The sequence below is a fragment of the Ursus americanus genome, chromosome 11 (genome assembly GCF_024610735.1).
Source record: "Ursus americanus isolate L20-20 chromosome 11, mUrsAme1.1.p, whole genome shotgun sequence".
Lineage (NCBI taxonomy): Eukaryota > Metazoa > Chordata > Mammalia > Carnivora > Ursidae > Ursus > Ursus americanus.
This window is the reverse complement of record NC_142137.1, coordinates 68646716-68663885: the sequence shown is the minus strand read 5'-3', so window position 1 is coordinate 68663885 and position 17170 is coordinate 68646716. Positions and strand designations below refer to the sequence as shown.

The 17170-nt window shown below is 45.0% G+C and overlaps 1 protein-coding gene across 2 annotated transcripts in view; it reads left to right on the top strand.

Moving 5' to 3' along the window:
* LOC123797543 (solute carrier family 22 member 2) overlaps window positions 1-17170 on the top strand; it is a 30334-nt gene that overhangs the window by 2234 nt on the left and 10930 nt on the right. For both annotated transcript variants that reach the window (XM_045805484.2, XM_045805483.2), the window contains exons 2-8: window positions 119-222; window positions 5368-5522; window positions 8096-8264; window positions 12499-12613; window positions 14101-14207; window positions 15543-15757; window positions 16632-16740. In XM_045805484.2, coding sequence (XP_045661440.2) covers window positions 119-222; window positions 5368-5522; window positions 8096-8264; window positions 12499-12613; window positions 14101-14207; window positions 15543-15757; window positions 16632-16740 — 974 coding nt within the window. The remainder of the gene's footprint in view (window positions 1-118; window positions 223-5367; window positions 5523-8095; window positions 8265-12498; window positions 12614-14100; window positions 14208-15542; window positions 15758-16631; window positions 16741-17170) is intronic.

Sequence of the window (17170 nt, the reverse complement as noted above, 5' to 3'; positions counted from 1 at the left end):
GCCATTCAGCCACATCAGTTCAACGTGAGGATTATTCAGTGAGTTCCCCAGGGCTGAGTTGTGTCTAATAGGATTTTGTTTTCTCTCCTGACCCGGGAAATTTTTTGCCCCTCTGCAGTTTAACCTAGTGTGTGCCAATTCCTGGATGCTGGACCTGTTTCAGTCGGCTGTGAATGTAGGATTTTTTATCGGTTCTATGGGTATTGGCTACCTAGCAGACAGGTAGGTGCCATGCGAATGTGGTGGAAGTTTAGCAGTCCTGCAGGTCTGGGAATCGCTGGGGTTCACCTGCCCCTGCTTGAATAGCATCCTTTTCCCGAGCACAGAGACCGCGATTTCCTGACTTCGTGTCAGTTGTCTTGACAATTTGAGATTTCTTCTGCTGCTTTGATCAGCACGACCAATGTGAATATTTTCCAATTCCCTGGGGCCATAGAGGAATATTTCTACCTTAGGCAGCAGTTTTTCCTTGTGAGCTCTCCAGAAGCCTAGGGTCAGAAGGGAGAGTCATAGATGACTTGATCTCTTTTGTGATTCCCAATCATCATTCCCCCATCTGTGAGGCTGCAGGGCCCCTGAGCTCTCCCTCCTCTGCCTGCTTCTCTTATACCCAGAGCCAGCGTAGACTCCTTCTGCAGGTGTCCCTGCCTGGCCCTTGGCATTGCAGGAGTCCTGAACTGGGTCCCTGGGGCCAGATGTAATTATAGGTGTGGAACGCAGGATATAATCTGGTAAAAGGGTAACTGGGTCCATCTACACTGACAAAGGTAAATATCCACTTCCACAATGTCAGTGTCCCTGGAGAAAGATGAGGGAAGACCTCTCCATGTAGAATGTATAGCAAATTGTGCTCTCAGGTGGCCCGTGTTTTCAGGGAGCTAGTTTTCAGTGCGTCGTACAAATCCAGCAGTGCCTGTATGTCTTATTTATCCGTCACTCTGTAACCCCAGATTCGCTGTGCTGAATGTTCCTTATAACAGGCATCTTTACCAGGTTGATGGCCAATTAGATATTTTTAGGAATCCTCAAAAGGGAAAGGAACAGAAAAATTTGCTTTTTGGTTGATACTTCAGCACTCATAATACTATTTATTGGGTCTTGTCCGTGTGCCAGGCACCATGCTCAAGTGTTCAGACAGGGTTATTCTCTTTAATAACCAGTCACCCGTGAGCTCGTGATATAGATCAATAGAATAAATATATATAATCTAACTTATTTAATACATTTATAATTTATTACAAAATATAAATATATATTTAATTCTGAAATAAATGGCAAACACACTTTATGGTGGTTGCCCTCCCCAACTTTATCTGTGATTCAAAGAAACCCAAACCTGTGAGCTAACGTTATATTAAATGTAAATCAAATATTTTCTTTGATTATGCTGTACTGTCAGGCTGGAGGAACACTTGCACATGAGTTAAAGATTAATTACAATAGCTTAATCTATCCTCTTCTAGGCGCATCTGCAGTTTCACAGCCTAGGCCCCCCGCTGTGGCAGCAGGAGGGAGGGGGGCAGGGCAGTTGAGGCCACTGGGCCACAGGGCAGCTCTGTCCTTCACACCACTTCTCTGTCTGCTCAGCCTTCCTTCAAAGGTTCTTCCTTTGTGTGGGAGGCTTATGAGGTAAAGAGGAAGGTCATTGGCTTTTATTTATTTTGCCCCACAAGTGGGGTCTGTGGTTTGGAGATGACTCCGCACGTCGGGAGAGCTACCGGCAAGGGGCAGTTCGGAGTCTGCCTTGCTCCAGTGTGTCTGGACTGTTGGCTCCTCACCTCCTCTCCGTTCCCTCATTCCCTGTAAGGTGGAGATACTAACAGCTGCCAGGATGGAAGTGAGCAAATAGGTGACTGAGCTTCACAGCTGGTTAAGTAAATGAGTTAATTATTCTCATCCCACTCAAGGAGTAGGAGACCGGTTATAGGAGACAGCGCATTCCTGATTTATAATCCTCAGTCAATTATCCACCTTCTTGGATGACCTCATTATTTTGTTCCTATTGTTGAAATCTCCTATGCAAAGCTGATTACTCATTATTCTTCCCCCAAAAAAGATATCCAAACCTCCATTTCTTTTTCTTAAATTGTCTGAAGTTTGGGTGGTTGTTGCCTCTTCTTTTCTGTTCTACTCTGGTATGCATGTTGAGAGTGGGCAATAAGACAACAGCCAGTAGGTGAAAAAGAAAAGGCAAGTTATTTTTGCATACTTAATGCCTATTTCTGGACAATATTCAGATTTTATACAAGGGTACAAGAATCTCATGGAAACTCATTTTATGCTACAAATTAAACCAACATTAAATAAAATAGATTGTCTTCTATGACACTTCTGGAAAATATGAACCACAGTTGATTAGGGTATCTTTTAGAAGAAAACCAGAAGGATATTATGAAAAGGTTGTAAATAAGGATACGGAGGTTTACACTATGTCAACTTTCTGAAGGTCAGTTTGCAAATGGACAGGAGGAAGGAAGGATGAGCGTGTATTACAGAATTTGAAAATAAGCCTTTCATAATAGGTCTAATTTATATCATCATTCAAACCTCCTAAAGAATTTTTTGTAGTATCACCTGACACGAAAAAGTAATCTCTCACCAATTCCAGATTTGTTACTCCACTGATCAGTAATTATAATTCTGTTATTTAGTGACATGCCTGTAAAAGTTTAATGACTGGCTTTTTGAGGGATAAAGCCCTGATGTATAACATTTGCTGATTTCCATGGTGTACTTATTCCCACCATGGTCATTTCAAGCTACCAAGGTGAAGTCACTGAACACAGAGTTGGCTAGAAATATGCATCATTTTACAGTATTCCACTGTACAGATACAACAGATGGAGGTAAATAATCTCATGAGCATAGATAATGGTCAAACAAGTAAAATAATTAGGAAGCAATGTTTTGCATATTTCTTACACATGTTTTTAATATAAATTACTTAAGTGTGTGATTTAATTTTTAATAATGACTATGTTTAACAATTAGCTCACAAATTTTCTAAAAGCCTAAAAATCAACTCTCAAGAGCCAGCACCCACTGTCTATACTTCATGATGGAACTAGATCAGAGAAGAATCAAAGTCTCAGTGGGTCATTATCAAACTTACCCAACTATGTGAAATCTTCCCAAATAAGCTCTCCACCACCAGCTATGCGCCAGGCACTGTATTGGGCATCCAGATGTGTTGTATGTCATTTAGGATCATAACAGCCTTTTAAAAATGATTTTCTTATCCCCAATTCGCAAATGAGGAAACTTTGTGAAATGAAAACAGTGCTTCCCAATGTTAATGTGCATATAAACCACACAGATCTTGTTAGAACTTTGATTCTGATCCAGCTGGTCTAGAGCGAGCTCAAGCCTGCGTTTCTAACCCCTCCCAGGTGATGCTGATAAGCTTGGGCCACACTGAGTAGCAAGTAGCTAACAGATTTATGAAGCCAACAGTACCGGAGTTCACCCCCCTCTCCTGTTTTATCTTTTTGTTTTCCATTTAACCACTTACGTGGTTCTGTTGCAGGGAGAAGAAGTCTCAAACCACTATCCCAGGTCTCCAACATGCCTTCCAGCCATACCATATTTTTGTAATAACATTATGTCCTTATGTGGAACATGTACCCCACTAAAGTTTTTCTTCCCCATCATAGATTTGATTTTCTGAAGGTTTCCATTCTCTTGAGTTGCAATGGTAAATATACTCTCTTATCAGCCACAGGATTTTAACCATCTACAGGAGCATGACTAGTATGGTACGCCCAAGTCAGCTTTGGAAGCTAGAGAGCTATCCCCTGAGCAAATGTTTATAAACTTCTCGAGGGTAAAGGAAGGGGTTTGGCCGGAGAACATGGGAAGAAAGGCTAAAATACTTTGTTGAGATGTCACTTTGGAAGACTTTGAATAAAAGGCCCAGGAGGTAGGGATGCCTGGGTGACTCAGTCGTTGAAGCATCCAGCTCTTGATTTCAACTCGGGTCATGATCTCAGGGTCGTGAGATTGAGCCCCACGTTGGGCTCTGTGCTCAGTGCAGAGTCTGCTTGTCTCTCTCCCTTTGCTCCTTTTCCCTTCTTGCTCTTTCTCTCTCTCAAAAAAAAGGCCAAGGGGGTGGATGTTTACAGTGGGGAAGAATTAACTGAGAATTAAGAAATGAATGGCCAAAACAGGATTTTAAGAAGTTTATCAGTTTGCATTAATTACTCGTGAGACTGCTTGATCTCTAAATTTCAGATTTAAAACATTCACATCCCAAGTAATTGTTACTGATGTTGTGGGTTATTTTCACATGGTCAGTTAATATAGAAATGATCGTTAGAACAAAGCTGCCTACAAGCAGAGCGGCTAGTAGAAAATGTTCAGCCACCATCGCATGTGCAAAGCAAATGCCATAAAACACTTGTGACTCTTCAGTTTGAAGTAGATAAGCAAAGACTAAATAAAAAACTGCTTTCTATGAAGAATCTTTAAAATATCCATTAATGGCCAACTAGGGTGTCTCTTAGAACAAAATGAGGGGGACATGATGACAATGTGAACAAGTTGTCCCTAGTCAACTTTCGGGGCGCCTGCCTTACAAACAGAAGGGAGGATATGGGGAAGACCAAGTGTCTAGCTCTTTACGTGTAATATCTCACTTAATCCTCTTGTCAGCTGGGTCAGATAGGTCTTTACCAGATGAGGAAATTGAGAAAGGTTGAGTAACTGGCCAACATCATAGTAAGTGGTAAAGCCAAGATTCAACCAGGTCTCTAAGTTTTCCCCTCCTCGGTGTCCTGGGACACTGTCCAGGTCCTTCAGCTGATGAAACACCAGTCCCTCAGACCAAAGGTGTGGAAGCTATCCTGCTGGGGTACTCCATGACAAAGACCCCCTCCCTCCGCAGCTGACACCAGAGTCCATTTCCACGGAGACATGCAAATAACACAAAGTCCTAAAGCCCTGTTGAAAACGCATGGGGGAGCACAAGAAACACTGAATTTTCTTTTTCCTGAAGCAAAAGTTTCTCTTGGGTGGGCAGTTGGTTGAGACTGTGGGTGCAAAAGCCCCCGCCCCTACGATGATGGAAGACCCAGACGGGCCCCTAGGGCATTCAGCACTGGGTGGCCTGGAAGCTGAGTACCCTCCACAGCGTGGGACTGAGAAGGTTCTCTAGCCCTGGGGTGAATGGGGCTCATTGTGTGTAGAATTTTCACAGAGTGCCCTGGGGAAAAGTGCTGAAGCAAACTGACCTGAAGTCAGGGAGCCTTGTGAGTTTGCATAATTCAGAGCTAACGTCCACTGAAGATTTCCGTAGCTTCCAGGCCATTTTCTACAACCTTCATGAATCTAATCTAATTCTCTGTTCTCTCTTTGTTTCTCTCCTTGCAGGTTTGGCCGTAAGCTCTGCCTCTTGGTTACAATCCTCATAAATGCTGCGTCTGGCGTTCTCATGGCTGTTTCCCCAAACTATACATGGGTGTTGATTTTCCGCTTGATCCAGGGGCTGGTCAGCAAGGCAGGCTGGATAATAGGCTACATCCTGAGTAAGAACTGCTCGTGGTTGTGGCTGACAGCAAAGCCACGTTGCTGCCCAAATCCTCTGGAGACGGGAGGGGGCTGTGCCAAAAATGGACCCAGCTTCAAGAAAATGCTGAGAGAGTCTTTCTTTTCTGTGTCACAAGGATTTTTAAAATCTTTTCAGTCAACTCATTCTGCGTTCTTCCTCTAAAGAAAACAACGAAGGCAGAGATGAGGGTCAACATCATGCCGTCCAGATTCTAATTCAACTTTTTAGGAAAAAGGTTTCTGTACCCCGGGGTGTTACACGCAGAGAAAGTCGAGCCTACCAGGCCCTACACATAATGGAAATGCAGTGGTGAGAGATACGTCAGATTTATAAGCGACTTTACTGCATTGCATAGGATTCTAGGAAACCAGTATTATCCTCAATATATATACACGGAAAGGGAGCATATGAGCACTGTGGGGAGTCTAAGTTCCGAGGAGTATCATCCCATCCCACTCAGGAGCAGCCGGTTCCGTGGAAGCTCCAGGAAGTATAGGAGAATATTTGAATGCTAATAACATAGCATCTTTAAAGGCATATTAAGAAAAATTAGCATCCTGATTAGATCTTTTTTTTTTTTTAAGATTTTATTTATTTATCTGACAGAGATAGAGACAGCCAGTGAGAGGGGGAACACAAGCAGGGGGAGTGGGAAAGGAAGAAGCAGGCTCATAGCGGAGGAGCCTGATGTGGGGATTGATCCCATAACGCCGGGATCACACCCTGAGCCGAAGGCAGACGCTCAACCGCTGTGCCACCCAGGCGCCCCCTGATTAGATCCTTTTTTTTTTTTTAAGATTTTATTTATTTATCTGACAGAGATAGAGACAGCCAGTGAGAGGGGGAACACAAGCAGGGGGAGTGGGAGAGGAAGAAGCAGGCTCATAGCGGAGGAGCCTGATGTGGGGCTTGATCCCATAACGCCGGGATCACACCCTGAGCCGAAGGCAGATGCTTAACCGCTGTGCCACCCAGGCGCCCCCATCCTGATTAGATCTTGGGAATGAACTCCATCTTTCCTTTCCCTTGACAACATTCAAATAGCATCCATATGAAAGGAAATGGATGCTTTGAAATTAAAACCATCGCCATCATAAAACCCTCATTACCCATGAAAGCTAGAATATGTGTGTTTAAAATCGTACCTGGTAAAGTTAATTGGGGGAACGCCGTGAGCTGCAGAAGAAGGATGCTGGATGCTATTACACCTGCTATCCTGGTAGACACCTAATCTATATGTGAGCAGCAAAGGAATTAATTAATGTACAGTTATTCAATCAGTAATTTGGTTTTTAGAACACACGATATGTAGAAATACGTACAATTTAATTGCATAAATTTATATTTCAGCCTTCTGCCCATTAATTTCTTCTCCAGTCCCTCTGAATGTCCTTGAGTACACCTTGTTGCTTGACCTCTTTCTGCCCCACAACCCCCAGACTCTATCCGTGACCCCAAACACTTCACAATATTTCTATTTATTGAGCACTTACAGACTTTCGCTTAACTTTGGTTTAAACGCTTTTTGATCATTTGCAGTAATATATAGAAATATTTTTCAGGTGTATTTCTATATGGTTTATAAATAGTTGAAGTCTTTAACATGATTACTAAACTTTGAAAGCCAAAGGTCTGTGGCTCGTGGAATATCTGGAACTTAAATTCTAGTATGTTTGTGATATAGAAATGACTATGCCCTAAACTCATGCGCTGCAGACGTCACACATCTGTCCAGATGCAGTCATGGAATGGGAGAAAGCTGATTATTTTACCGCATGCGGTGGTGTGGTTTTGGAAAATAAAAAGCCCTGATTTTTGGTGTTGCCTAATTTCTAAGTTGTAAATACTCCCACCATGACTGACTTTAAGAAAGCAACAGGTTTAATAACCAGCTTGCAAAATTCCTGGAAATTTAAAATTCAGTTCTTGCAAGCCAGTACTAGCTGACCAATCAGTATGGAGACCCCTGCCAGGTTTCTAAGCCCTTTACATACATTATCAGGATTGCCAAGAGAATATTTAACTCACATAAGAGAACGAGTTGTATCAAGATGTTCATTTACATAAAAACCACCTACAGTCTCAAGTCAATGTTTGATCCATGTATTCAGGTCTTAAATTACCATTGCCTTACTATTCTAGATCAAAATGTTGCAAATAAGAACAACTGGATTACTTAAAAAAAAAAAAAAGTAAAGCAATTTAAAAAAAAAATAAAAACAACTTCCGATTGCTTCAAAAATTTTTGTATGTATCTGAAATCCAGTTGTATTTGCCCTTGAAATTTTTCTCTAAATCAAACATTTTGCTCACACTGGCAGGCCTCTCACCCCACCCAATGTGGAATTACAAGATCTTATATTAATTAATGTGACAGCAATAATTATAACAAAATAGGCCCCAAAGAATGTTTAAAATTTTTAGAAAATTGTTTTAAAAAATTCTAGAATTTCGCCTCTTTTTTGAGGTTGGCATGCTAGTTTCCCTGAAGTTGGACAGCCAACTCATTGTCGTAGCGACTGGCATTGACCATTTGGGTTCTCTCCGCAGTTACCGAATTTGTCGGGTTGAGCTACCGGAGAACGGTGGGCATTGTCTACCAAGTGGCCTTCACCGTCGGGCTCCTGGTGCTGGCTGGCGTGGCCTATGCGCTGCCTCACTGGAGACTGCTGCAGCTCACTGTCACTCTGCCCAACGTCTGCTTCTTGCTCTATTACTGGTAAGTCCATTCAGAACGAAAAAGGACGTAACTTGAACTCTTCCATTTTTCTGAAAAGGCTGCCTCCCCTAATGTACACCATCCTTCCGAATTCCAAGGTGTCCCTCACTCTCTCCTTTCATGAAGACCCAGGTCCATGTTTCAGGGATTAAAAAAAATAAAAACCCACGAGCTTCAACCCGTCTTCCTTTCTAGAAATCAAATGTCCTTTTACTTTGGGCTTAAAAGTTTTAGATTTGCATCTTTTCACATTATTTATGTGGTATTTATTTTATTTTATTAAAGATTTATTTATTCACTTTTGAGACAGAGAGAGTGCACGTGGGGTAGAGGAGGGGCAGAGGGAGAGAAAGAGAGAGAGAATCTCAAGCAGACTCCTTGCTAAGCTCAGAGCCCGATGCGGGGCTGGATCTCACGACCCTGAAGTCACCACCTGAGCTGAAATCAAGAGTCGGACGCTCGACTGACTGAGCCGCCCAGGTGTCCCAATTTATGTTTAAATTAACTTCTAGTGACTGTGGTGCCCTTGGCAGAGAGTGACAAGATTAGTATTCTTTTTCTGTCCCTGCTCAGAGGAGATTTTAGTGTAGGAGAAGATGGAGTGTGACACTGTGTCACCACTTTCCCATATCCCTGCCCAAGGCAGACATCTCCAATCAATCCCAGCAGTCCTAATCCCAGATCAGGCCAACATGGCACCCCAGACAGACCATGCCAATCAGAGTCTCCAGGGCATGTGAAATACGTTTGTCACCCCTGCTGAGGGAACCAAGGAAACAGTGGAAACAGCAGAAGCTATCAAAAATCTCTAATGTGAGGTTACCTGAAATAAAGTAAGAGGAATGCTGGGTTATCAAGCAAATCCCTCTCCCCTGCAACAAACCACTTTCTGGACGTTTCTACCTAATCTTCCCATAGTCGTCTTGTCTAAGAATTAAGCATCTCAACCCTTCCCAGGAAACCTGTCTCTCCTCCAAAAGCCGGTCAAACTCTGAGAGCAACCCTTACCCTCTTCCCATATTCATTCTTCCTCCTTTATGTCTCTGAAGCCACTGCTGCAATAGACCCTTCCTGGTCTCTTCGACATCTGCTCTTCCTTCCTCCAGTCCATGTCTCATGCTGCATTTCTAAAATCCAGTTCCACCGTGTTCCTCTCCTGCCTCAAAGTCTTTCAACAGTTTTATTTCCCTGATGCTTTAGCACAATTGAAAAGACATACCTATTATCCAAGTTCTGACCACCTCTGGAGCCCTCCTCCTTGCCATTTTTACTCAATAGAATCAAATTTAATTTACTTACAAATCTACGACCTCCATGATGCGACCGCATCATTAAAAGATCACTGGCGATGCTGAGCAGAAAACAGGTGTTTGGGGGGAAGAGTGCGGACTAAGAGATTAGGTAAGGAACCACTGCCTGCATCCTTGCAAGAGAGGACAGGGCCTGAACTAAGACAAGAGAAGGAAACTGTAAGCACGTTTCGTCAGGTAGCAATGACTGAGCTTGGTGGAGACTGAGTGTGAAGGTTTAGAGAGAGGAGGTGACTCATGGGTGGAGCAGAGGCTTGTGTGTATGTGCGGGGGGCACCTTCCAGAGATAAGGAACACAGGAGGAGTGGGTTTGGAAGGCGGGATGAAGAGGCAAGCTTGGGACATGCCCAGCTGGAGATCCGGAAAGGACATGAACGGGCACATAGCCAGGCGCGGTGGAACTTAAGGATCAGGAATTCAAGTAAAATTCCTGTCTTTGTTGTGGCTATGAGACAAAGGCAATCACTCAGAGAAAATGAGCAGAGCCAGGAGAGGAAGGGAATGGGGTAGATCATGAAAAAACACCAAATCCTGAAAGCCAAGCTGAGGATGAAAGGCCAGGACAGAAGAAGGGGGGGAGAGGGGGGTGCCATGATGAGAAGGGAGGAGCCATGGGGGCAGAGGGGATGTGGCAGTCACCAGAGGAGGGACTCTGCAGGCTGGCCTCGATCAGCCTGTCCAGGTGGGGCCTCTGTCCCCTGCCTGGTGGCATTGCACACACGTCTCTACAACCCTCACGTCTTACTGCTTATCGGGATCAGCTGTTCACTTGACATTGAGGGACTTGTCTGTCTGTCCCTGTAGGCTGTCAGCTGTTTGAGGGCAGGTAACACCAGGGGCCCTGGCTCAGCTGCCTATCCAGGGCCAGAGCCCCACAGCAGCGCCCCCGGGATGGTTACTCGGCCTCTGCTTGAACAGTGTCACAGCTAACTCCTACTTCACCATCAGGGAAGCCACTTTACTATAGAATTCCAAGCTCGCGCTCCAGAGACTTCTCATTGAGCCAGAATTTACATTCCCAGCAAGTGTGCCCAGGGCTCCCAATTCTGCACTTGGAGCTTCAAAAAATTAATTTCTATTCTACCGGGCGGTTCTCGAACTACCTGGATATGACTCTGAGAGTCCTTTCAGACTTTACCCCTATAGGCTAGCCATTTATGGTCCCTGTCTTCTCTGACCTGGTTTCCAAGTCCTTTACCTTCTTGGCGCTTCAGCTCATGGCGGAACTGACTCTGCTTCCTGAGGTGTGGGCGACCGGGCTGAACCTGTGCGCCGAATGTGATCTAGAAAAATCGCCCTATGGTGTCCCAGCAGAAAGGATGCGCTCTGCGAGCTGTGGGTTTTGCAGCTGAGCTCACCACATTTCCCTTCCTAATGTCAGGTCTTAACTGAGGAATTGTCCTTGTTTCCTCTCTTCATTGCACTCCCACAAACTTCCATCCCGAGTTCCTTTAAGCCCCACCTCTCAGAGCAACCTTCTCCCCCATAGTGATGCCCCCACATGACTCTGAAGAGGGACCTGCAAGTTTCCTGTACAAGGCTGAACAGAAGTCAGCGGGTGAAGGAGGAAAAACCCACATATCCCCCACAAAATTTTACAACATTTTTTTCTTGTGATAGAACTTATAAGATTTATTCTCTTAGCAACTTTCCAATATATGATATGGTATTATTTTTTTAAGATTTTATTTATTTATTTGAGAGAGAGAGAGAGCACAAGCAGGGGGAGCAGCAGAGGGGTTGGGAGGAGCAGGCTCCCCACTGAGCAGGGAGCCCGATGTGGAGCTAGATCCCAGGACCCTGGGGATCACGACCTGAGCTGAAGGCAGATGCCCAACCGACTGAGCCACCCAGGTGCCCCATGCAATATAGTATTATTAACTATAGTCACCATGCTATACATTATATCCTCAGGAATTACTTATTTTGTAAGTGGACGTTTGTGCCTTTTGACCCCTTTACCCATTTTGTCCACCCCCTCCCCCAGCAACCACCAATCCGTTCCCTGTGTCTATGAGCTTTGTTTGTTTTAGATTCCACGTATAAGTGAGATCATACGGTATTTGTCTTTCTCTGATTTATTTCACTTAGCGTAATACCCTCTAAGCCCACCCATGTTGTCACAGATGGTAAGACGTCATTCTTTTACATGGCTGAATAGCATCCCATTATATATATATACACACTTAGGTCATTTTCATGACTTGGCTCTTATAAATAATGCTGCAAGAAACATAGGGGTGTGTATATCTTTTCAAATTAGTATTTCTGTTTCCTACTAATAAGTACCCAGAAATGGAATTACTGGATCATATGCTAGCTCTATTTTTAATCTTTTGAGGAACCTCCACACTGTTTTCCACAGTGGCCGCATGAGTTTGCATCCCCACCAGCAGTGCACGAGGGTTTCCCTTACCCCACACCCTGGTCAGCATTTGTTATTTCTTGTCTTGCTGATTCTAGCCATTCTAACAGATGTGAAATGACATCTCATTTTGGCTTCAATTTGTATTTCTCTGGTGATAAGTGACGTGGAGTATCTTTTCATGTACCTGTTGGCCATCTGAACGTCTTCTTTGGAAAAATGTGTGTTGGGGTCCTCTGCCCATTTTTAAATCAGATTTTTTTTTTTTTTTTGGCTATTGAGTGGTATGAATTCTTTGTATTTTTTAGATATTCACCCCTTACCTGATATATGATTTGTAAACATTTTCTCCCATCCGGGAGGCTGCTTTCTCATCTTGTTGCTTTCCTTTGCTGGGCAGCCCCTCGCACAATTTTATCTCCTCTGTAGACCCAACCGAACCTCACTGTGTAAGATCCCTCGCAGTAATTGATTACGATCACTGGGGATAGGGGCTCAGGAAGACCCCCCCTCCCATCCCGTACTGCACAGCCCTGATAACATGTGTGCTCTACCCTAGGTGCATACCTGAGTCTCCGAGGTGGCTGATCTCCCAAAACAAAAGTGCTAAAGCCATGAGGGTCATTAAGTACATCGCAAAGAAAAATGGAAAATCTCTGCCAGCCTCCCTTCAGGTGAGCAAGCAGCTGACCTGGGAACGGCGCCAGGAGGATCTGGGAAAGTTGTGCATTCTCAATGGGGAGTCGCAGAAGGGGCTGACCATATGCAACAGGGTATTTCTATTGTACTAGGATTCATGGTCCCTGCTAAAAAATTCTAAATCGATCAAAAACATAAAACTAAAAGGAAACCAAAAATCATTTAAAGGCAAATGAGGAGCTTCTATCACGTGCAAGCCAAGGCTGCGGGGGGCACTGGTACCCAGATACCAAATGTCTTCCTTCCCGGGGTGTCTATGGGCACACTCGGGGAGGGGGCTTTTCCCCAGAGGGAAGAGTCTTCAGACACAAGTCATTTCTTAGAATTTGAAACATTTTGGATAGAAGATTGTCCAAAAATGTTCTGAGCAATCGCTTGCCTTCTGAAATAAAACACATTACAGGGTGTCCGTTTTCTTCAAATTTCGTGGGTTGCCCTTTGGTAGACTTCATCACTTTTAGCTGAAGCCTTTTCATCTGGCAGGGATGGAAAAGTGAAAATCAAGCTGATTAGAAAACTCTCGCAAAGTAAGAGTAATTGTCTCTGTGCCAAGACCTAAGATAGGTGACCTGCAAGTATTTATGATTTACATGACTCTAGAGTGAGCATTTTGGGACTTTAGAGTGAGCATTTTGGGACTCAGAGGCATTTTCTTTTCACTTCCTCTCCGGTTTCTGGGTAGTTAGGGTAGATCCCCTTTTCCAGGATGACCAGCATAGCCCTGATTCTTAAGTTTCAGATCCTTGCAGAAATTGGCCGGGGACTAGAGCACGCATGAGTCACTGCCAGGCCACAGTGCAGAGTTCATTCACATGAGAGTGGTGAGTCTGCTGGAGGTTCTTCCCCCCGCTCCTTGGGCTTGCAGACACACTCCTGTGTTGCTGTAGGAAGGAGTGGTTTTCGCAACGGTTCTGCCTCCTGAACCCTGGAGACCGAATCTCAACTCCACCGCCTACTGTTTTCTTCTAGCGCAGGGCTTCTCACACGTTAATACCTGTGCCCAGGATGCCCGTGGGGACCTTGCCGAAATGCAGATTCCGGTTCAGTGTGTTTGAACAGAGGCCCCAGGTCTTTCATTCTAACAAGCTCCACGCCATACTGAGCTGCTCCAAGTGCCGAGGTCACGGAGCAGAGCCTCCTGAGTGATGGGCCGCACCTGGTCAGAGAGCGAGCAGGGTCCCTGGGCTGGGCCTCCCTCTGCCCAACCCCCGTGCTTGACCTCCAGTGCCTCTGGATATATGCACACGAGTGACCTAACTCCCCCTAGCCCAGCTTCCCCTTCTGTGGAAGGGGGTGAAAAAGATGGAAACGAACTTGCAGGATAGCCAAGATTCAATGAGCTAGTAAGTGTGAAAGGCTCATTAGAAGCCCTCAGCAGGTGTCGGGTACCGTCATGATTCCGTCTTACCCGGGGACACCGTCTTTCACCACACAAAGCCGTTCCTCCTGTTTCCATTCCTAGAGCCTCAGACCTGATGAGGAAGTTGACGAGAAGCTGACTCCTTCATTTCTGGACTTGGTCAGAACCCCTCAGATAAGGAGACACACCTTGATCCTGATGTACAACTGGTAAGGGGAGTTTTTCACTTTAAAATCCCTCCACTTCTTTTCATCCACGTTAGGGGAGGGGCCAAGAGAGAACTGTCACACAGCCTGGATCCAGTGTGAGTAGAGGTAAGTATGGACACTGGACAGCAAGGGGACTATTTATAGCCACGTTTTCAGGCAGGTCTTTGAAATCAGCTTACAGTCTCAAAGCATAGATAAGTATGTTCTCAACCTTGGCATTGCCTTAGAATGTCCTGGGGGATTATAAAATACCAACGCCAGAACCCCCACCCTGGCCCCAGAAAATACTGATTGAATTGGTCGAGGGAAGGGTCTAGGCACCAATATTTTAACATTCTCCAGATGAGTCTGATATATAGCCCACACGGAGAACTACTGGTTCTATAGCTAAGATGAGTAGAGGTCTCTCCTTATTGCACAGGGTTAGCAAGGAAGGGGCTTTTCCCTTCCTTGTCTATTGGAGAAAGAAAGAAACTTATGAAGGATGATAAACCACAAACACTAATCCACTGGCTCCACAGTCCAGTGGCTGATGTGTGATAATTTCCGCTGTTTGCAGGCTGCTCCTAGAGCCGTGAGCTGTTCACTCCGCACCAAACCTTCCTTAGTGCAGCTCGCTTTCCTTTCAGTGTGTCCTGGGACTCACGCCGGCCACATGAAGATTTGGGATCACGGACAGAAGCAAGGCTCCTCAGGAACTCATTTAGCAACCTTGAAAATACTACCTGTAAAATACAGCAGGGAAAATTGGCTTCATATCCTTCTTTCCTTTTCTGAATAGTTGTGACTCTTGCCAAGCGTCCTCGTATTTGCCATTACAGATAACGAACACTTCTGGTCAACAAAACAAAACCAAAAAACGTCATTGAAATGCTGTCTATATTGTGTCAGAAGAGAAATCAAGCAAGACGGAAGGCTGTACCCTTTTGGGGATTTGGAACCTGTTTGGGTCTCTGGTTTCCTAAAATTTGAATTAAGTAGTCAATCCCCTTGATTCCAATTCCCTTAGAAGACCACAAAAAGAGAAATAATTGACAACCACTAATAACCTGATACAGTTTTACCAAATAAATCACCCTAGAAAGACATTTCTTCCTACTTTTCAATTTGGCCAGGGAATGCTATCTTAATTTCTTCTCCTTTCCCAGTTCTGGGGTCACAGTCAGCCACCACAGTGGGTCAGATCAGGTAAAAGCAGTAGAATGAAGGGAAGAGCAATAAGAAGATGACAAAGATAGGTGACCCACAATCAACTCTTCTTTTTCCAGAAGGCTCTCCTTTTTGATGACTTGCTTCTGGTGCTTGGCTTGACCTAAGCTTCTCCTCTTTGCTCAGGTTCACGGGCTCTGTTCTCTATCAAGGCCTCATCATGCACATGGGTCTTGCAGGGAGCAATATCTACTTGGATTTCTTCTACTCTGCCCTGGTGGAATTCCCAGCCGCCCTCATCATCATCCTCACCATTGACCGTATAGGTCGTCGGTATCCATGGGCTGTATCAAATATGGTGGCAGGGGCAGCCTGCCTCGCCTCGGCTTTCATCCCTGATGGTAAGTGTCGAGCCATGCTGGGGTCTTGTCTTCCAAGGCCCCCAGAAGAGGGATGTCTGGGATCCCCCAGAGGGGATACCCTCTGATAGTAAGATGATGTAATTTAGCAACCAAGTCAATTTGGGAAGAATGAACACAGTATCTGGGACGTTCCTGAGCAAACTCATAAGGCCACCCTATCTTTAAGAACAATTGTACCCAATGGTTGTCTGCTGTAATATAATCCCAATTTTCTCTAATGTACTGTAACAAGAGACTAAGAGGACACATGCCACAGGCCATCGAGCTGGCCCAGAACAGAGAGCATGGGCTTTGGGATAGAGCAGGCCCAGGCTTGAAGTCTTATTCCAGCATTTCCCAGATACTATTTAGGCAACTCTCTTGAGCTCCCGGCTTCATCCTGCAGAACCAGTAAGAAAGTTGAGGTAAATGCAGCCAACACACAACTGTTCAGTTCCTTTCTTTCCTTTTCAAATGCTTTCTCAACGAGGAGGAGCAAAACCTGTACAACAAAATCCTATTGGCAACATGGAGCTCTCTTTGAACCTTGTAGTTCTTAGCAGTTATTTAAAATATGCCCATATTTTGCTGTTTCTTTTGGGTGGCCTGTATAAGCTGGAGTTGGCCCAGCTTTGTAAACTGGTACAACTCTGTTGTCATTAATGATTGAGGTCTAAAGAGAGTGTTAGAAGCGTGTCCAAGGTTAAAACGAACAGACATGGGAAATTTTGCTGAAAAGTCTTGAGTTTAGAGAAGAGTGTTGCACTCTCATCCCATTCCGGAATGTGGACTCTCCCCTTGCACACCTCTGGAGCACTGTTTGCGGGCCAGGGATTGTGTGTCGTGTGTGTAAGTGTGCGTTTTTGCCCCTCAGATCTCCAGTGGCTAAGAGTTACAGTCGCGTGCTTGGGTCGAATGGGGATTACGATGGCCTACGAAATGGTTTGCTTGGTCAATGCAGAGCTGTACCCCACGTTCATCAGGTGAGCACGTTTTCCTCAACATGAAGAGGGTAGGTGGGACCTTTGCTTACTGGCTAGAACTACCACAAGTGCCAGCAGAGGGCACCTTCCTTTTCAAAACACAGGGCAAGGAAAAACAAACACAGGGCAAGAGAGGGTAAGAACATTTAAAGGCAGTAGCCAGGCCACATCTCACAGTTACAGGCTGGGGTGAAATACACTCACCGTGTAGTGAGAACAGAAGATATTGATTGCAAGAGCAGGATTACCAAATGGCCACGGGTGAAAGGGATCCAAAAAACCATGAACAAGGGGTGCCTGGGTGGCTCAGTCGGTTAGGTGTCTGCCTTCGGCTCAGGTCATGATCCCCTGGTCCTGGGATCGAGCCCCATGTCAGGCTCTTTGCTCAGCAGGGTGTCTGCTTCTCCCTCTCCCTCTGTCCCTCCTCCCC